The sequence below is a fragment of the Myripristis murdjan genome, chromosome 24 (genome assembly GCF_902150065.1).
Source record: "Myripristis murdjan chromosome 24, fMyrMur1.1, whole genome shotgun sequence".
NCBI classification, from domain to species: domain Eukaryota; kingdom Metazoa; phylum Chordata; class Actinopteri; order Holocentriformes; family Holocentridae; genus Myripristis; species Myripristis murdjan.
The window spans coordinates 30,731,092-30,752,542 of record NC_044003.1 but is presented as its reverse complement, the minus strand read 5'-3'; the positions used below and the strand labels follow the sequence as shown (position 1 = coordinate 30,752,542).

General features: G+C 40.6%; 2 protein-coding genes across 2 annotated transcripts; both read left to right on the top strand.

Annotated features, from left to right (window-relative positions):
- The first annotated feature begins 184 nt into the window (after positions 1-184).
- On the top strand, positions 185-7,872 carry tmed10 (transmembrane p24 trafficking protein 10). The gene is made up of 5 exons (XM_030046982.1): positions 185-408; positions 1,255-1,375; positions 2,779-2,852; positions 5,154-5,280; positions 6,369-7,872. Exons 1-5 carry the CDS (start codon positions 232-234, stop codon positions 6,488-6,490), a joined length of 621 nt encoding a protein of 206 aa, XP_029902842.1. The 5' UTR covers positions 185-231; the 3' UTR covers positions 6,491-7,872.
- Positions 7,873-9,084: 1,212 nt separating this feature from the next.
- Positions 9,085-14,923, top strand: eif2b2 (eukaryotic translation initiation factor 2B, subunit 2 beta). Its single transcript, XM_030046981.1, has 8 exons — positions 9,085-9,370; positions 10,907-11,027; positions 12,049-12,200; positions 12,435-12,598; positions 13,058-13,153; positions 13,655-13,792; positions 14,535-14,601; positions 14,733-14,923. Exons 1-8 carry the CDS (start codon positions 9,199-9,201, stop codon positions 14,888-14,890), a joined length of 1,068 nt encoding a protein of 355 aa, XP_029902841.1. The 5' UTR covers positions 9,085-9,198; the 3' UTR covers positions 14,891-14,923.
- Positions 14,924-21,451: the final 6,528 nt, after the last annotated feature.

The following is a 21,451-nucleotide window of genomic DNA, read 5'->3' as shown; positions in this document are numbered from 1 at the left end:
GGGGACAAAAACTTTATATATCCCGCAAAACGCAGCATTTGGAAATTCGATTAATATCTTCTATGTGTTTATCTTTGCAGTCAACAAGCAAGAGGCAAGTATTCGAGCGTCGTTCTGCCTCCCCGCCGTTGGTGGCGCTGGCGTGCCCGAGCAGGCTGACTACTTCCGTTAAGTGCAGCAGCTGGCTAGGTGCTCAGCTAGCTGGCTGGCTCGGGTTGGTTGAGGGTAGCCATGGCTCGATTCGCTGCACTACTGCTTTTACCGGTTCTCATTGAATCGGTATTTTCAATTTCTTTCTTTTTACCGGTCAATTCAAGGAAGTGTTTACGGGAAGAGATCCACAAAGACGTCCTTGTCACGGGGGAATATGAAATAAGCGAACAATCAAACACCAAAACTAATCTGAAGGTGAGCACAGAGCTACAGCTAACGATAGGTAGCTAGCTACGCGTCAGCTCAGTTTCTGGTGAGGCCGGAGTAGCTTCAGTCCCCGCCTGTCCCGACTTAGGTCTATGTTTTGAGTGAATGAGCGAATGCAGCTTGAATACATGAACGTTTTGTGTTAATGACCATGTATACAAGCGGAGAATGTGGCTAGGAGCCGTACTGGCAGCTGTTATTCACGGGGGAGCTTGCTAGCTAGGGAAGGTTAGCCGGGCCCTCATACTCTCGTCTTCCTGGTTTTAGTACTTAGTGCTAGCTTGTGCTTGCTAACTGTATTCACTAAAGTTTAGACGGTTTTCTTGTATTTCGATTCAGACTTGACATAATTTGGAGCAGCTGGAGGTCCGTCGTTTAGCTAATTGTGGGTATTTGTTTTAATGCGTTCCGCCTGCCTCAGCCACTCGGCAGTGCTGCTCACTCGGGATGTTACACGTCAGTCTTATCGTCCATTCAGCTGCCAGCTACGAGCTAGCAATATTAGCACATTAGCCACTTAGCTACATGTCAGCTATGTTATCATGTAGTTAACGCTTCTCTGTTAAACTTGTTTTGCTTTCCTGCATTAATCATATAAGGTACGGCTCTATCTAAGCCAATATTTACATTACAGCTTCAGCATGACAGCCTCACAAAGTAGACGCAGCGCACCTGCCGCACTGTTCACCATAGTTCAACAGCTGTCAAGTCATCTTGCACACAGTGATGGTGTGGTGTGATGATGGTTTACGTGGCAGGTTCAGGTGTAAGAAGCTGGACGTGGTGAGCATTTTTCTGCAGGTGGCACTGACACTGTTTTCTTAAATGTTGCAGATCACAGATTCCTCCAGCCACACGCTTTACTCAAAGGAAGATGCAACAAAAGGGAAGTTTGCATTCACCACAGAGGACTATGACATGTTTGAGGTGTGCTTTGAGAGCAAGTCACCCATGGGTAAGTGGATGGAACCAAATATCATGAAGCTCAGAAGCAGAAATTATGACTTGGATTCAGAGACACACTCTTCATTACTCTTTGTGAAAGAAATTCAATTGTAAAGCACAACTATAACTGTTCATACACACACACACACACACACATATGTAAATGTATGTGTATGTATATATATTTTTCTATGTCCATTTGGTATTGTTATGCTGTTTTTGGTATTATTATACATAATGTTCACTGTTGCTCCACTTGAACCCTCCTGTTATGTTCACATTTTTGAACATCTTTTATGTTTGGGGTCAATTTGACCCCTGCAGTTTAAACTTCCACAAAATTATTAGCCTATAGCTAAAAATTGTTATCAAAGTTTATGTGTAAAGTACTTTATGTTTCTTTGTTGATTACCTAAATAGCCCTTTAAATAAAACATAACTCCCCCCCACCCCCACTTATACATCCAGTATTCCTATTACGCGACAATGGAAAAATATGTAAATCACCATAAAATCTCACTGACTGATCTAAAATTGGAAAGAAATATTAATTTTTGGTGCTTTAATGGCTTTATATTATTTCTAAGTACAAATTTTTGTTATTTATAACCAATGCGTTACAAATTGTGTACAGGACATTGAAAACATATCATCATGTCAATTTCATATTTACCCGGTAGTGCCCATTACATTAGGAACACTCATTAAATATGAAGCAAAAAAAATGATGTTAATCATTTATTTAGAGACGTTAAACATTGGCTGGGGTCAAATTGACCCCAAACATAATAGGAGGGTTACATTTCAAATAAGTGTAATCCCTTAGTCTTATCATATTGTATTGTAATTGGGATATTTGGCCTAAATATTGAGGTATGAAACTTTGTCTATATCATATAGCCCTAGTATATATAAAGTGCATGTGTGTGTGTGTGTGTGTAAGCGCACATTAATATGCAACCATTTTCTGTGATTAATCTTTCTTTTTTTCACAATGATATGATTAGAATGCTGTTGGAAATTTTGAGGCGTAATGTTCATGAAGTACCAGAGAAGTGTTTCAAGAAGTCCTTATTGCGTGTTTTGTTTATTAATTTATACATGACCTGTTACACTCTGTTGGCCTATGATTTGTGGTTGCTAATGGATTCTTCAGAGTGTTTTCCCCTTCTGTGTTGCAAAGAGCCATTAATTCAAATCAGAACAGCTACCCTCACGCATTGGTGGAATAGTCCCGGAGAATCAAACTAATGTAAACATAAAAACTGTTGAAAGAATTTCACTCGTCATATGAATTAATTTTTATTAAAGTTGCAAGTAGGCAGGGTGTTTCCATCATAGTGAGTCTACATAACCTGTAAGTTTACCATACATGATAATTAAATGTTATTCTGTTTTATTATTGTTTACCAGGAACTGGGAGGGTCCCTGACCAGCTGGTCAATCTGGACATGAAGCATGGTGTGGAGGCCAAAAACTATGAAGAGGTGAGTACAGACTCATGTTGTGCATAATTATTTGTTAATTCCTTCATGATGATCATTGTCGACTTTTAATATGTAGTCATTTGTAGTTGTTTTCTGTTTTTTGTTTTTGTTTTGTTTTGTTTTTCTGAGCAGAACTGGTCTATGCCACACTGAATTGAGTGGTGTGGTGTAGAGCAGTGATGACCATGACACGGCAACTGTGTCATGAGTGAGTGCTGCCTGTAAGAATGTACATTGCCGAAAATATTGTATTTTTTTTACCATTACTTCATTGGATTCTACTATTTTAATTAGCCCTACTAACAAAAAGAAATTAATATGGATTGCCACTGAGACACATGTTTTTTCCATCATAGTGCTCTTTTTTTCCCTCAAGATCACATCCTATGTTTTGCCCACAATCAGTTAAAGCTTTTGTGAACACTGGCACAACCGGAATAATTGTTTATTCCTTCGTGCCACCCACTAATTAGTCAACCATGAAAAATTGGGGTTGTGCACATCCTTACTCCCAAGTACAGACCATAAGTGAACCTTGAAAATGGAAAGACCAGTCAAGCTTGTGCATATTACTTGTTTCTGTAGAATTAAACAGACATGAGTGTTTTCCTCAGTGACTTAATAACATACCAGAAACTGCAAGATAACTTTGTTGAATTGCCAGCCTTCTTGAACCTGTTCAGGGTGGTAAAAGACACCATACCCCCACTGGTTTTCAGAGGTTTTCCTTGAACGCTGAAAAGGCACAGATTGAGCTGCTTGGATGTGCAAACACATCATTTGACACCATAATAAATTGTTTTAGGGCTTAATCCCCTTTGTCCAAATTGAGAGGTAACTCTGAAAATACTACATTCTCTTTAGATTATTGGAAATTGTTCTCTCCTTGAGTATGTCACAAGGTTCTAGTTCCAGAATTAAGTCTCCAAATGAATATTTATTGGTATCGGCATATAGTCACTCTTAATACAAGCCTGGTGATGAACAGCCAACTCCAATACTCAAATGACATTGTGCTGTGGAGAAAGTGAGCCAGTTTCATCATCCTAGCCACCAAGCACTGCCTTTCACTGTGTTCTGAATTTCCTGCTGACTGCCAAAATGACTGTATTTAACACTGCAGTTTGTGAAAACCTTATAATCCCACATTTGCTTATTCTCATGTTTTAACTAAAATTGAATGATCTGATGGGTTTCTATTTAATGAGAAAATTCTACCACTTTTCTACAGTCCTTTCAGTACCAATTCCATAGTCAAAAATGCATGGATCTTAAGCTTCTTAACTCTTGAGAAGTGGACAAATACTGATTATCAAAAAATTGGTAATCGGTATTGGTTGACATATCCCAATAGGAGCATCTGTGTCTAAAATGTAAAGAGAGACAAAAGCTCAAGTGGTGAATAATATTCTGAATAATTCTGTGTACTTTTTGCAGATCCTTGTATTGCTTCATTGATGCTTTTACATCCCCAAAGCTGCAGCTCAGTTTTGGGGCCATCCCTCTGTCAGTTAGAATAGTTTAGTCATTAATATGGCTGCCTCAGTCAGTCTAAGGACAAACTTGATACGAAATACCAAACGATAAAGGCCTCTGAGCTGAGAATCACCCTCCTCCCACACATAATGCAGCATGCTCACACTGCAGCACACAGACATTGTGGTCTGTTTTACTGAGTTTGTTCAAGTGTGTGTGGGCGGGCAGGCAGGGAGAGCTCAGAAAGTGACAGTGGGCATGCCTGCGTGGGCGTGTGGGTGGAGTTGAATTTACACTTCTATGTGCTTACGTCCGTACATGAAGGTGTGTTAGTGTGAATATGTGTATAAGTGATCCACTGGCAAGATAAGATTTGTTAAATGTGCTGGCAAGAGTCCCTGCTAATTGCACAATGTTTGTACGGAGTGCCAGAATATGTTCTTGGCAGAGATGAGCAGCAGTTACTGGTGTGTCCTCATTCTCAACTTATTTGACCTCATCAGCACGTCTTCACTCAGGGGGAACGGTGTGTAATGAATGCTGCATCCTAGACAGATCCATTGTGTGTGTTCATAATAATAGGAAAAGTGTTGATATAGCATCTGCTTAAAGTCTGCTACTCTTGCACAATTAGAGTGACACTTGTTGGACAAAGAGTATTAAAATGTAACTCAAGGTTCAAAGTGAGTTTTTGCTTTTACAGTCATTACTAAAGCATTTCCCCCTTTCAAAAAAAATGATTAAGATCCACTACAGCCCATAATACTGAGGAGTCACATGTTTTTGTTTTTTGTTGTTTTATTGACGTCTGTTATGTCCCTTCAGATTGCCAAGGTGGAGAAGCTGAAGCCTCTCGAGGTTGAACTGAGGCGACTGGAGGACCTATCAGAGTCCATTGTCAATGACTTTGCCTACATGAAGAAGAGAGAGGAGGAGATGCGGGACACTAATGGTGAGGAAACAGATGCAGAAATGACACATACAGGTAGTTAGGGAGTGATGTGAAAAAGAACAGTTGGATACCATATAAAGCACAGAAAATGAGAGGATCAGTGGGCTTAAAATGCATTGTAGTCTAATATGTGTCCATTTCTTGTTTTTAAGTGCTTGTGACATATAGGCTAGCACTAGAGATAGCTTTTTTCCACACATTATACTGTTTCCCACCAGTTTCACTCAGTTCAGTCTCATTTCAGGTTTAACCCACTGGACCCCTATATATAGTGAATGGGCAACAACTCAGTCCATAATGTGTTATTCTCTTATTGTCTTATTGAGTGTACACATTGTGTTTTCTTAGGAGTTTCTTGGAACTATCAGCTTTTGCTTAGCTAAATGCCCCTCCAGACTGTACTGGTTGTTTTTTTCCCCCCAGGACATTGCTAAAATCGTATTGGTTCAAATCGGCTGTCCTACCATACACTGTGTGGGACACTCATTGACAGCCAATTTGGGTCGACTGTGACTAAAGAAAGTCACACTTCTGGCCATGTTTAAAAAAAAATGTGTATCTACAGCTGACAGTGTGACTTCTGCTACAACCCACGTCTACAAAGCATCCAAGTTGAACATGGCAAAATTCTGCTTATTCACTTTTTCTTCTTAAATGGTTAGATGGTGCTTTTTTTGCATTTGTTGGATGCTAATTGTAATCAGTATACATGGTTGATTCTGCCTAAGCTTGTAAAGCTATGAGGGTTGAAATGTTCTTTTGAGATGTAAATTTAAGGGAGAAACATTGTTTTTATTTGTTGCTAAGCTTTATTGTCACAATTTGCCAGACAGATCAATCAGACAGTCTGATGCCCCGCAAACTTGAAATTGTACTCTGACATGTATTGCAGTCAATATTTTATTATCTCTTATCTCTTCGAATGTTACATGCACTGATCTTGTAAGATTGCTGTAGTCACACAGTTTGCAAAATAATGGAAGATGTCTGCAGAGAAATGTGTTTATTTTAGTTATTCCCAATGGATGAAGCAAAATGATTATTGTGACCAATAACATAACCTGTCCCTTTCTCTTCCACCACTCTAGAGTCCACCAACACACGCGTGCTGTACTTCAGCATCTTCTCCATGTGTTGTCTCATCGGACTTGCTACCTGGCAGGTCTTCTACCTACGGCGCTTCTTCAAGGCAAAGAAGCTGATTGAGTAGGGCGGCCCCTGGCTCCTTACCTCAGGGGAAGCTGCCCGCCAGTCAGCCAACACATCCCAACATCCACCCTCCTTGGACTAGCTTCAGCAAACAACAGCAAGCGGGGTTGAGGGGGCTCAAACTCTAGTTTTCCGGGCTGTGAGAGAAAGAGTACCAAGGTTGTCCTCTGAAAAAAATGAAAACACCTGCTTATTTAGTGGTTGGAAACATGAAAAGCGCTGTAGGGAGAAATGCACTGTGAGACATGGGAGGCACATTTCACTCACTGAGATGTGTCCATTTCCATGGCACTTCACGTTTCTGTCTGCACTGTTTTGAATGTTGCAGCTTACTGAATAAGAACTTGTTGCTTCAATCAGTTGAACAGTTTTGTTTGATTTTGAGCTCAGTTTGAATGGATGTGCCATGAGAGAATGTCTTTTACCCTTCTGTTGATGTACAAATTCTTTGCCATGCCAAGCAAACTAGATCCTTGGTGCCCTTTTATCAAAGTGAAGGCTTATTTGAATAGTAAGGTGGATTGTTGTTACTTCGAAGAGAAATTTGGCAACCACTGAACTTCTGTGTTATGTCATTTAATTTGCATACATGTTTGGTAGATAAATTTGACCGTGTCTTTAGTTTGTTTTCATATTGTAAATGCTACTTAGTTGCTTCTACAGGTATTCGGGGGAGGGGGGGTGTAAGTTATCAGGGAGAGAAATATCCTCTTAGCTATAAATTAGGTCACCTCTATCAGCTCTTGCACGTTCTTTTTTTCTCCTAAAATATAAAAATACATTTACCATCTCAAATACTTTAACATCATCAACTGTCCAGATGTCCAGAAATCAAAAACTTGTTTAAACTTAGGATTTATGGATATGGCTTAGAAAGGAGTTCCAGCAATCATAAGTGATTTCATCAGTTATTTCATATCAGCTGTTTTCTATGATACCATTCAGGCTGATAAATGAATATAATCCTGCCAGTTTCTCTTGCCAGATTTCAGTGGATAGAGGCTCTGAAGGGAAAAGTAAAGTATCCCAGACCTTTTCTAGGATGTGTTCCATTGAGTCATATGTTTTCTGTACACACTGACAGGTGAAACTTTCTTACTGGTCATAAATATCAGTTCCCAATTACAGTACTTACAGATCCATCCAGTGTGCTTTTTTCTTTCCTTTGAAATTAATTAAGGCTTGGGTTCCATGCGAATGTGGGTGGTTGAAGATATTTCAGCTTGTTTTCGACAGGGTTTAATTAAGGCATCTGTCATGGGTACATTTTTAACAGTGAAAATGCGCGTTGTGCGCAATCAATGATTTTTATGTTGATTGATAAATTTTGTAAAGGCTTGTGTTGGGCTTTTATTCAATAAAATATTGGATGGATTTACATTAGTGATTGTGTAAGATACATATTTTTCCCCTCTGGGACTGCTTGAGTTATATCCACAGGCGATGATGGCATTTTGGGGGCCTTAAAACTGAGGCAAGGGGACAGAATGGTGTTTTCGTATACCAGAGTGAAATTACTACTTATGGTATGAAGAATATTGTCATAGCAAAATGCTTTAAAATGTTGCCGATGTATAAGACAATTAAAGGACATGTAAAGTTGTGCAGTTAAGTTTTGCTTCCCAGGCATCTATCAGTAAAGATGAGCATGCAGATGACATGCAGAGAGGTTTAACATGTTTCATGTTAAATCAACGTCAGCTCTGATTGGCTGAGTCAGCGATTACAGGAAAAAAAAAAAATCCAAATCTACACAGATAGATGCAGATGCACACAAGAAACAATTCATGACATGATGTTTTGGGTGTGATTTTATAACTTTTTAGAACAGATTTTTGCCATAGCACATATGTTATCTACGCTACAAAACGTGGGAAGCATGCCCTCTTGTGGAAAGCAGAACAAGCGCAGCAAAACTGAGCAATCCGTCTGAAGGTAATTAAGAAAATAAGGGAAAAGAAGTCTCATTTAAGTTGATCTATAGATTCTTTAAGTGAAATATTTCTTCCAAAAGTTAGAGTGACCCAGAGGTGAACTGTTCTTCCTGTGAACTTGCTTCCTGAAACTTGCTCCCACTTATTTTGGCCTTCTAGATTCACATGTGGGATGTGGAAAGACGTTCAACATTTTATAGTTAACAGCGTTTTCTCAGATTTTACTCTTTTGCATAGAAAGACTATACTTGGTTGCTATGGTTATAGCATCACAGATGATAATGCATTTCAATCTTATAAACTTAATTTTACTTCTTGCCGAAATAGAACAATACATCTCAACGATTTCTTCCTCATGAGACAAAAAAGCGGTCAAAACAAATTAATGTTTGTAAATTTTTACAAAATATAAGTGAGTTTCGTCATAAACTCGCGTTTTTAATGTTTTTTAATTACTTATGTTGTTTCTTTACTTGTTTCTTTTCTTTTTTTCGTATTTTGTTTTTTCTCTTTAGCACGACTTTATGTCCTATTGTCTTTATGCTTCGTCTATCTGTAAGTAATATTGAAATAACGATTTACAGATTAAGAAATATACAGTATATGCATACATACATAAACGCCTGAAGGTAATCCACCAATCAGGTGTAACGCCAGTCATACTCACCCGGAAACAATGTCGTTGTACTTCCGTGTTAAATTTACTTGTACTGCAATAACTGTAACTGTACTGATATTCTTAGCTACAGGGAGCCAGTCAGTTAGTTAGACAATAATGCCGGGAGCAGACAAAGAGACCGACCTGTCGGAGAGAATTGAAGCCTTTCTGTCCGACCTGAAGCGCGGGGGCAGCGGGACGGGACCGCTGCGAGGCTCGGCAGAAACCGCCCGGGAGACGACAGCCCTGCTCCGCAGAGTCACTGCCCAGGCACGATGGAGCAGCGCAGGTCGGTCCCGTCACCACAGCTACTGAATTAGCTTCTTGCCCAAACGTCACAGCATTACAAATGACTAGTTTGAAAGCCTGAAGTTCTTATGTGGCCTTGTCAAAGCTGCTGTTGCCTCATACTGTGTAACACCCGTGTGACAGTCAACTGACAGCTGCTAGAGGAGTGTAGCTTCCCGTGCTAACATAACTAAACACAGAGGCTGAGCACCGCAGCTCCTCCACTTCCTCAGCTGCAGCAGGCCTGTATGATGCTGCTCAGTGCAGCTGCTCTGCCACAAGTTCTACCTTTTAACACAGTTCCGTTTGTGTTGACGATGTGGAGATTGCGTCGGTTTAATTCTGTGTTTATTATTGAGGTTGTAGTTTGCCTGTACTGGACGACATTATACTGAGAGGTGTTTCTAATATTTCGCCCCCCTTTATTCATATACATAAGGGGGACAGAATATTAGAAACAGCTGTCAATAAAATGCAGTCCAGTCCAACAGCAGCACTAACTATGAGCTCAATGCCAAACAAAGAAGTGAATGAACACCTCTGTTACTGTGACAACAAGAAAAGCTGAGCATTAAAGGCATCACTAAAGTAAACAGTATGTCAGAACAATTGGTTTGGATTGCATTAGCCTGTGCAGGTGGATCTAATAAAGTGGCCACTAAGTGTAGACAGCTTAGTCACTTTGTCGCCAGCATCAGCATTCAATATCCAGCTATTTTCACTTGCAAATGACATTTTTATCAAATGACACCTGTATTTATTGCAGGCTTTATTTCCATGACATCATTTTTCAGCTCAAGTACATACACTGTTGAATGCTGGAGCTGTGCCTTTGACACTTATGGGGCTGGGTGATGTGGAACCACTCAAATGTCACAATATTTCTGACAGAGTAACAACATCAATCTTTTGATAATATTTTAGGGATAACTGTTGCTACACAAATTGATTTTTGGTAAACAGTCATTACTAATGTGAATATGGTGACCAAGTAGGTAGAGGCAGACTGGATCTGCTACAAAAGTCTAGGAAGCTAAAACAGAACATCCTGTGGAGGAGGATTAAAGCCACAAAAAAAATAGTTCAGAGATAATCTCAGGATACTGACCTGTTTTTGTGTGTGTGTGGCCCTAATCTTCTTCTGTGGTATTGCTTACTGTATCACAGTCTTAAAAACCAGGAAAAGACAACACTCATGTCATATCATGAAATAATGATAGCCAGAATCTGACACCATAGCTTGTCTCACATCACAATGTCAATATATTGCCCAGTCTTACAATAAAGATTTCAGTGTAACATGCCTTTCTTTTCATATTTATTACATATTTTTATTCTTATGTTTTCCTGTCCTCTATTTCTGTATTGATTTTTAAATCTGTATAGTGCTTTACCTGTGCTTTTATCCACCAGCATGTTTAAGAGTTGTTTTTTTAATTAGAATTTTCTCTAGTTACTTGAATTTCGTATCCTTTTTGTAAAAGAAGTTCAAAGAAAGAAAAAAGTATCACTTTGATCAAAACATCTTATGATGTAGGCGATTTGATGGAAATAATCCGGAAGGAGGGGAGGAGGATGACTGCCGCCCAGCCCTCAGAGACCACTGTGGGGAACATGATCAGACGAGTGCTGAAGATCATCAGAGAGGAGTATGCCAGGTGAGGAAACATTAAAGAACAGTTGCAAGTGCGAAACCTATGCAAGTACACACAGGTTAAAAACATACACAACATTAGGAACAATTGCAAGAGGTAAGAGAAAAAAAAAAAAAAAAAAAAAAAAGAACACAATGGCTCATGAACCAAAGGAGATTATACTGTCAGTTGTTAGGAAGAGCCATTTGGTAGAATTGTTAGGTTACAGATTAAAGTCAGAGACAGTGACGTAAACTCACACAACCCTGGAATGTTACTGTCTAATAAACTGGGTCCATCCTGTGTAGAATACCAAGCCTAGCAAATATATTTTCTGTGGTGGTGCTTCAGACATGAAGCTTTAACGGATTAAATGAGGAACTTTAAAAACAAGTGGAGCAGAGTTTGATTCAGCTTTCATTTTATGGAATCAACCAGTGCGTCGATTTAATTCTCTGTTAATTGATCGATAAGGTGATCAACAGAATATGAATTGGCTGTCATTCCAATAATCGAATAATAATTTCAGTTTTTGATCAAGTAAAAAAGCCAGTTATTTATTGATCTTCCACTGAGATCACTCAGTTCTTTGATTATTTGTTTGTCTCTTCCCATTGGTGTCAGAATAAACTTAATACTTTTTGGGTTTTTCTAACTGCTGGGCAGACTAAGGTGGCAATTTGAAGAAATCACTTTGGATTCCTATAATTCCACATGAGCATTTTTCATTTTTGATGCTTAATGGATGACATGATTAATGAGAAAAAAATAATTGATCCATTCATCTACAGTGAAAACAAATGTAACTGCAGCCCTAGAATCATCTTGTATAATTGAATCATGTGTTCCCCCGGTTACTGGCCATGTGTGACAGGGGTCTACTGTAGGTGGGGTCATCCTGTTTGTCATAAACACTAGCTCTACACTGGAAAACTGCCCTCTCACACACTCTCCTCTTTTATTACACACTGTCTATGAAAGTGACTTTGAGTATGTATGCTGCAGAGACTAGGCTGTACAAAATGCCTCTTTCCATTCTCTGCAGGTCCCGAGGGAGCAGTGAAGAGACAGACCAGCAGGAGTCCCTCCACAAGCTGCTGACCTCAGGAGGACTCAGTGAGGAGAACTTCAGACAACATTTTGCCCCCCTCAAAGCCAATGTCATAGAGGCTATCAATGAGCTGCTGACAGAGCTAGGTAAGCTATTTAAATTTGCTGCTCATTTCTTTATCAGACAGCATGTACAGTATCTTTTTCTGTCTCCTGATTTACAGAGTTAGAAAGAAAATAAATTAATCAAGATAAAAAAAAGAGGTTTGTGAAGGTAGCAAAAAACCCTTTAGGTTTTTCTTATCCTATAGTATGAGCTGTGTGTGCAGCTGCTTTTCTCACTTGTGTGCAAATATGTGTCTCAATTTTTTGTTACCCCAGAGGGAACCACAGACAACATCGCCATGCAGGCCTTGGAGCACATTCACTCTAATGAAGTCATCATGACCATCGGCCGCTCTCGCACTGTCGAGGCCTTTCTCAAAGACGCTGCACGCAAACGCAAGTTCCATGTCATCGTGGCCGAGTGTGCCCCCTTCTGCCAGGTAGCTGAAGACAACAGAAATGCAAGCTGACAACACTCATTTGCTTGTATTAGAAATGTAAACTGGGCTGGGATGCAGGTTCCAGAAGCATCTCCTCCCATTGTTTTTCCCCATTTGAAATTTTACTTAAAACTATAATGGCAATATCATTCAAAACGGACTCATGCCAGTCTCCTGGATAAATAAAAGATATTACATGGTTAAATAATGGCCATCACCTCGAAAATTTTCAACTTTGTTCCTGAGAGATAACATTTTTCCATCGGTTTGACCATGTCAAATGGCCCTAAATAACTATGGTGAAGATGGCAGCTAGAGCCAGGACTGTATTCAGTTGGGGAGGAGCTCACAGGGATCAGTTGGTGCCTCACTTATCTGAATGCTGGTTTCTTTGTTGTACTGACATGATGTGACATTATTGCTTCTGTTTTTGTCTGAACTTTGTTCTCCTCTTACCAGGGACATGAAATGGCCACCAGTCTCTCCAAGGCTGGTATTGAAACAACTGTGATCACAGATGCAGCTATATTTGCAGTGATGTCCCGTGTTAATAAGGTATGCTGACAGCAGGTTTCATAACACTTTCCCACCCTGAGACTGAGCTCTCTGTTGCTACTTCCCTCAACATTTTCTAGTTGATCATTACATGTCCTACTGCTTGTGTTTTTGTTCAGGTTTTTCTATCCATATCAATTTATATTTCCTCTCCTGTACTTTTATGTTGTGCAGACGTGGGTTTTGAGGTAGATGGGAGAGCAGCTAAGATGAGGGGAAAAAAAATGTTTGATTGTCATTTAACACAGAACATCAAGTGTATTTGTACAGCTATAATTACAGTTACAGCTTCACACCACCCACATAATGAAACAATACATGAAAATGAGCAGAAAAAGAAACCGCTCTGAAAGCTGGGCTGCTTCTCAGCCTTTGAAAGAAGCTTGATCTCGCTATTTTTCTCTGTAGGCCTGCTCCAAAAATTAGTATCTTGTTCCCCACCCACATCTTTCATGTGTTTGAAGGGCAAGGAACTCACAAGAATGGTGATTTTCCTCGCAGGTCATCATTGGTACACAGACTGTTCTAGCAAATGGAGGACTGAGGGCCGTCAACGGAACACACACTCTAGCACTCGCAGCCAAGCATCACTCAACACCCCTCATTGTGTGTGCTCCCATGTTCAAGCTCTCCCCTCAGGTAAAAAATATCTATATCTATTTATCTCTCTCTCTCTCTCTCTCTCTCTCTCTCTCTGTGTGTGTGTGTGTGTGTGTGTGTGTGTGTGTGGGGCCTGTAGTTCATTCTGTGGTCAAGATCTTGTATATTGACTCTTGCTACTATTGGGTTTTGATGATATATGTTTTTATGTTTTTTCTTATCTTATGTTTGTATACATATATATATGTATATATATACACACACACACAGTACAGGCCAAAAGTTTGGACACACCTTCTCATTCAATGCGTTTTCTTTATTTGCATGACTATTTACATTGTAGATTCACACTGAAGGCATCAAAACTCTGAATGAACACGTGGAGTTATGTACTTAACAAAAAAAGGTGAAATAACTGAAAACATGTTTTATATTCTAGTTTCTTCAAAATAGCCACCCTTTGCTCTGATTACTGCTTTACACACTCTTGGCATTCTCTCGATGAGCTTCAAGAGGTAGTCACCTGAAATGGTTTTCACTTCACAGGTGTGCCTTATCAGGGTTAATTAGTGGAATTTCTTGCTTTATCAATGGGGTTGGGACCATCAGTTGTGTTGTGCAGAAGTCAGGTTACTACACAGCCGACAGCCCTATTGGACAACTGTTAAAATTCATATTATGGCAAGAACCACTCAGCTTTTTTTTTTTTTTTTTTCCACGAGTACAAGACGCTCCAGTCCTCCAGAATCTTGAAATAATGAAACTGTTTTTGTGTCCTTAGTTCCCAAATGAAGAAGACACCTTCCATAAGTTTGTCTCTCCACACGAGGTGCTCCCATTCACTGAAGGTAACCCTCACATTCCTCATGTAGCTAAATGTAAAGGGCCAATCTAAAGACATGTTGAAATTAACAGAGATATATAAATAAATATATCAGATAATTTTGGTGGAATTTACCTTTAACCACTTGTCTTTTAGGTGAGATTCTTTCAAAGGTGAACGTGCACTGTCCAGTGTTTGACTATGTTCCACCTGAGCTCATCACGCTTTTCATCTCGAATATTGGAGGACATGCACCCTCGTATATCTACCGCCTGATGAGTGAGCTTTACCACCCTGAAGACCACGAGCTGTAACCAGTCTGTAGAATAAACACATTTCAAAATACATGCAGTTTTGTTGGTGTGTGTTATTTTGTCCTGTGCTGTGGGGGTTGCTGCCAAATGATTTTTCCCCCCAGCCTTTAAAGTGATTTCAGCCTTTCAGAGTATAACAAACACCATTTCTGAGAATTATTTTAAAATAATTCTGTCTATCGATATATGTAACTCAATATCACTATAAATACTCAAGACTTATCATCTTACCTTTGAGGAAGGAATTACAGCCTGATCAGACTCTGCAGGCAGGGCACTGGGAGCTGTCCTTAGTCAGATGAAGTTATATAGGGATCTTGCTTATAAAACCTACACACAGTTGTATAAATGTTGTGTTTGTCCTGTCTTAGATCTTGGCACAGGTGTTTGGGGTTATTGTAAGCAAATGAAATGTGACGCAGTTCAGAACAGAGCCATGCACTGCTTTCTGGGTGTACATGAACTAGCCCCAAAACTAGCAGTGTGTGGTGACATGGGACGTGTGAAGTGCAGATAAGGGTGACATTGTGTGACTGTGGAATAGATCTATCAACATGCCCGACAACAGACTTACCAAACAAATTTTCCAATTGGGATCTTTTTAATAATTATGCTCGGGCAAGGGAGATTGCAAACATATTTGCCAGGGCAGGTCTTTTGTTTTTATACAAAAACAGGCAGTCCACCTTCTCCAACCTACAGAAACAGAGTTAGTATTAATCTGCCTGTAACTTTTGACTATTATTTTCAGGGGGGAAAGTAGCTACTTGCATTTAGTCATGACCCCTGCACACTGAACAAACTGAGCTCTGAAAACAAGTCACTGCTTGTTGACTGACTGGGGATATCATTATAACCAAAGCACTAGCTCTTCCGGAGGTCAGGTTGTTCCTTGGTGGAGAAACAGCTGAACTTGTGAGACTGACAGCTGTGAAGGACAGGCTGCTGTGTCCATGTGGCCTCTTGTTTCGAGCTTGGAAAAGTCCTACAGAAACAGAGGGATCCAAGAAATAATTGTTCTTGTGAAGTAGCGCCCCCTGCAGGACAGCTGGAGAACTAATGACGCTGACTTTTGTTATTCCCCCTCTCCTCCAGGCAGAGGCGCTGTGGGACAAGCAGAGTGAAGCTCGGTTCTGACTGTTTGAAAGAGTTTCTCTTTGTATTTGTGAGAGAAATGAGCGGCTGAAGCAGCAGTGACGGAGCTGTTGTGGCAGTAAAACAATAAAGCGCACCGTGGTGTGTGTGCGTGTGTGTGTTTTGGTGGCGTGAGGCTGGCTGCCAGGCTGAGAATGAAGGTGAGTGTGTTTGCGGCGTGGCTATGTGTTTGTCAGAAGGAGCAGAGAGCTGCTAAAAGACTGAGTCCCGCTGTATTACTCAGGCTGCACTACAGCGTCTATTCACAGGCGCGATCCCACTACTGAGCGGCACGGGGGCTTTGACCTGCTCCGTTTCCGACCTGGGCCGGTGCACCCCTCCTTAGGCGACCTGGTGGTCCCGGGCTCCCCCAGGAGCACCATATCGATACCGAGCTTAGTGCGGACACCCGATCGGCATAGTCCGCTGCAGCTCAGAACTCCTGAGCTCAAACGATCCGCCAGCCTCAGCCTCCCGGTAGCTTGGATTACAGGCGCGCGCCACCGCACCCGGCGAGGAGCGATGCTGCTCATAGGACTTTTGGCTTTTACAGACGTGACGTCACCACAAGGCGCGTTCCGGCGACCTCTAGCGGTGTAAACTAAAGTTGAAACTGCAAACAATAACCCACGTATCAAATTCTATCATCTTATTGGGTGCATTTTACATCCGCAAATGCAAATTTAACATTTTCTTCCCTTCAACATGAGTTATATTTAATCTTTTCTGGACTAAAACTACATGATAAAAAGTGTCCTGTCAGCGTATGTCAGCCGTTTGGTGTAATACAAGACTAAAGTGACTCAGCAGAGACCATGTGGCCCTTTGCAGTTTCCCCCTTTTTAGTTTCTGTGTGTGTTTTTTTTCCTCCCAGGATCTGGATTCTCTTCCATGTGAAAATGGTTAATGTGACAACTGAAACCAAACAATGGGCATTTAAGACTCACAGGTGGAAAAAAAAAAGTTTTGCTCAGTTCAGGTCATCCAGTGACTAGATAGAGTTGGATTCTTCTGAAATTATGTAGCAATTTTGAAAATAAACCAGATATAAATCGCCACTGGTATCTTCCTCTGAACACAACTCTTACTTTTTTCCTCTATTTTTTATGTGAAATGATGCAATGTAAAGGGAAGACAGTAGAACAGATGTATAGGCTCTCTGCTTCACTCTAACATATGTGTCTTATTACATATAATCACTGATGTCTATATCAATGATGAGATGTAATAACTTCATACTTTGGTTGATTTTATTACTTGAAGCTCATTTAAAGAATTAAATGTTTTCTGTGGCATGAGAAAAAAAAAATCCATGACCCCTGTTGCTTTCAAAACTCATCGGCAATATGCAAAATGCATTATGGTCATTTTAAAATCAAGACTGTCTTAGTTGCTGCAAAGCTATCAGAGGTCCATTCTTTTAAAGCAACAGAGGCTGCATGTATTTGAAATGCAGTGTTTGAATGCAAGTCAACGTGGTGGTAAAACACATACACCGAGGGAGACCAAGACTGACCAGAGAGCAGCTGCCTTCCACGATAAGCTGTATAATCTTTAATTGAAGAATTTTTTCATGACAGAAAAGTCCTACAGAAACAGGAGGATCCAAGAAATAATTGTTGTTGTGAAAGAGCTCCTCCTGCAGGACAGCTGGAGAACTAATGACGCTGACTTTTGTTATTCCCTCTCTCTTCCAAGCGGAGGCGCTGTGGGACAAGCAAAGTGAAGCTGGGTTCTGAAGGTTTGCAAGAGTTTCTCTTTGTATTTGTGAGAGAAATGAGCTGCTAAAGCAGCAGTGACGGAGCTGTTGTGGCAGTAAAATAATAAGGCGCACCGTTTGTGTGTGGCTGAGGATGAAGTTGAAGTGTGTTTGCGAAGTGGCTGTGTGTTTGTCAGAAGGAGCAGAGAGCTGCTAAAAGACTGGGTCCCGCTGTATTACTCAGGCTGCACTACAGCGTCTATTCACAGGCGCGATCCCACTACTGAACGGCACGGGGGCTTTGACCTGCTCCGTTTCCGACCTGGGCCGGTGCACCCCTCCTTAGACGACCTTTTACAGACGTGACGTCACCACAAGGTGCGCTTCAGCGACCTCTAGCGGTCAGCATCGCTCCTGCTCAGCATCTGAACGGGTTTCTAAAGGCCGTTCTTGAAGCTAAATCGCTCAAGTGTCTGTAATGTTCAGATATGAATGTTCCTACCGGACTTGTCGGCCTCCGTCACTGACAAGAATCTTCCAGTAACAACGACACATACGAGCATCAGTTTGCAAAGTTCAAGTGGACAGAGACTCCCTGGAAGAGGCCATTTGTTTTAAGATCCTCCAAACATCTAAACTGTTGTTTTATGATGTCTGATGATTTGTATCACGTGCTTATGATGATACAGAACAAAAACTTCTGCTCTAACTCCTTCATTTGTCAGATAAACTACATTCAGAATCTGCCCTGTTCTGATGTTCCCCAGGAACTGACTGTGGACATGGCATCTCAACAAACACTATACATATTTTCAACACATTTAAAAATATTAGATTTTTATATTCAACTTGTAAAAGCACTTGACTTCCAAATCAAATGCAGGCCCAAGAAGAGAAATCCAACACATCATTAACAGCAGACGTTCCTCTGCAGCTTCATACTGATACTTCCATTTCCACATGTTGTGGACCTCCTCACATACAGACAAGACAAAACATCACAGAGAATTTCAGTCCAGACATACAAGAGGACATGAATGAATGAATGAATGAATGAATGAATGAATGAATGAATGAATGAATATTTTATTTAAGTGTCGTGCACTCAAGGTGCCCAACCCGCATGTGCTTTTAAGACGCTAAACATGACAAACAGCATTGCATAGTGTGTAAACAGATAAACAAAACAACAACAGATAAATAAAAATAAAGAAAAACATACATACACTTATACCTGCTCATATGGACTACATACTGTGTATATTACCAAATTCAAATCAAATGTACAGCACATTTTTTCTCTTTTCCCACGCTTTACAAATAAAGTTAGCTGTATGAAAAACTCCTATTCTGAAACATAATTCAAGTTTTTCATAATCATCCAGGTAAAAGAAACCATTGAATAACAAACTCATTTTTTCAAAAAATACATGTCTAAGCTCATCGTACAGAGGACAAAGGAACATAAAATGAATCTCATTTTCAATCTGTTCTAAATCACAGAGCAGGCAAAGTCTCTGTTCCTCAGGTACACCCCTAAACCTGCCTGTCTCCATGGCCAGAGGTAAAGTGCCAGAACCTAGCTGGTCTGTTCATTAAAACCCTAGACCCCCGCTGCGTAGTCTGAGACAGGACATACACAAGATTTGTACAGTTGGGTAGATGACTTGAAACCTAGATCTCTACAGTTGTTAACTTTGCTCAGTACAGAGCCCAAAGCTCTGCCAGCTGAGTCTGACAGGATACCAATAGCTGGTTTGAAGGTCAGGTGTTCATCTAATGTCAGGCCAAGGTATTTATACTCATTTGCATAGGTCAGTGATGTTGAACCAAAATTAAATATAAATGAACTTCTTTGTACAGCCTGTTTTCTAAAATGAACAATTTGTGTTTTCTCCTGATTAATCACAAGTTTCCATTTCCAATACCAATCTGAAACTCTATTTAACATATTCTGCAAATCTTGTTTGCATTCAGCTCATAAAACAATATCATCAGCATATAAAAGAATGCCCACAATCATATTATCGTTTTTAATACCAAGATTTGCTTCTTTAATTTGAATAGCCAGATTGTTGACATAAATAGAGAACAACGTGGGAGACAATACATCACCTTGTTTCATCCCGAATGGTGTGGAAAACCAGCCTGTTCTTAAGTCGTTTAACTGCACACAAGCTGTAGGTGCTCGATAAAGGGATTTAATTGCTGTATAAAATTTACCATTTATTCCTGATTTTATAAGCCTGTACTCCAGAACAGCTGCAACAATTCAGCGTGAGCATCATGTGTTGAAATGGTTCTCTGAATGAATAGAAGTGAGAACCTTTTTCATTCAGTTCCTTGGTTGAATAACAGTTCATGGGCTGTCTTTTAAAACAAATGATGATGGCCATTTGGGAGAAAAATGTAAGTTGTCATTAGTTTAAGACCTTTGTCTGATAAGCAGCATTTTCAAAAATGGAATTATCTGCTTATGAGCAACTGACTGATTTCAAATATTATCTATCTATCTATCTATCTATCTATCTATCTATCTATCTATCTGTGTAAATGTTAATGACATCTTCCTTGCATGGAAATTCCTGCAACATAGACATTCTCCTTAAAGTTCTTTATTGCTGTTGAAAAAAGTTTTACTTCGGGATAAAAAGCAGACAGCCCATCGTCTACTCTGAGCAGAGGTGACACAGTCAAGCAGGTGTGGTGTTGGCAGAGCTGAGTTCTGAACACTCACTTCAGGGTTTCTACATCCATTTGAAAAAGCTACAGGTAGCTGACCAAATGAAGGAAAGCCTGCAGACGTGAAGTCAAGAAACTGTACAGAGGGATTGAATTTTTTTTTCTTTCCTGATCATTTACATCGATTGAATGCCTTCCAGAGGAAAGTCAAAGTCAATCACCTTCATCCTCTGTGTGGTGAAACACCAACATAGTTTTCTGTGTGTCTGAGGAGAGCTCCAGCACATCTCAAACTGATTTAACACTGATTGTGAAAGAGCAGCTGAGACACAGTGTTCCTCCTCCATCATCCACACAACAAATGACCAAATTCATCCTCCAGAGGCTTGCTGAACTGATGCCAAGCTAAACTGATGTGTGAAGACATGGAAATCCTTGTTGTTGCTTGTGTTGTTGCAGCATTTGATTGTAAGTTGCTGCACCTCCATGTTTGAGTGGAATGGAACCATCAGTTGTGTATTCATGTGGCTTCTTGTTTCCATCTGGGAAAAGTCCCACAGAAACAGGAGGATCCAAGAAATAATTGTTGCTGTGAAGTAGCGCCTCCTGCAGGACAGATGGAGAACTAATGACGCTGACTTTTGTTATTCCTCCTCTCCTCCAGGCGGAGGCGCTTTGGGACAAGCAAAGTTAATATGGGTTGTGAAGGTTTGCAAGAGTTTCTCTTTGTATTTGTGAGAGAAATGAGCGGCTAAAGCAGCAGTGATGGAGCTGTTGTGGCAGTGAAATAATAAGGCGCACCGCATACGCGTGCGCGTGTGCGTGTTTGCGGCGTGGCTGTGTGTTTGCCAGGAGGAGCAGAGAGCTGCTAAAAGACTGGGTCCCGCTGTATTACTCAGGCTGCACTACAGCGTCTATTCACAGGCGCGATCCCACTACTGAGCGGCACGGGGGCTTTGACCTGCTCCGTTTCCGACCTGGGCCGGTGCACCCCTCCTTAGACGACCTGGTGGTCCCGGGCTCCCCCAGGAGCACCATATCGATAC

Bases quoted from the DNA above. Each gene is read 5' to 3' on its own strand.
- tmed10 (XM_030046982.1), top strand. From the start codon at position 232: ATGGCTCGATTCGCTGCACTACTGCTTTTACCGGTTCTCATTGAATCG. The intron at 409-1,254 runs GTGAGCACAGAG...TAAATGTTGCAG, and splicing joins ACACCAAAACTAATCTGAAG to ATCACAGATTCCTCCAGCCA. The intron at 5,281-6,368 runs GTGAGGAAACAG...CCACCACTCTAG, and splicing joins GGAGATGCGGGACACTAATG to AGTCCACCAACACACGCGTG.
- eif2b2 (XM_030046981.1), top strand. From the start codon at position 9,199: ATGCCGGGAGCAGACAAAGAGACCGACCTGTCGGAGAGAATTGAAGCC. The intron at 12,201-12,434 runs GTAAGCTATTTA...TTGTTACCCCAG, and splicing joins TGAGCTGCTGACAGAGCTAG to AGGGAACCACAGACAACATC. The intron at 12,599-13,057 runs GTAGCTGAAGAC...TCCTCTTACCAG, and splicing joins AGTGTGCCCCCTTCTGCCAG to GGACATGAAATGGCCACCAG.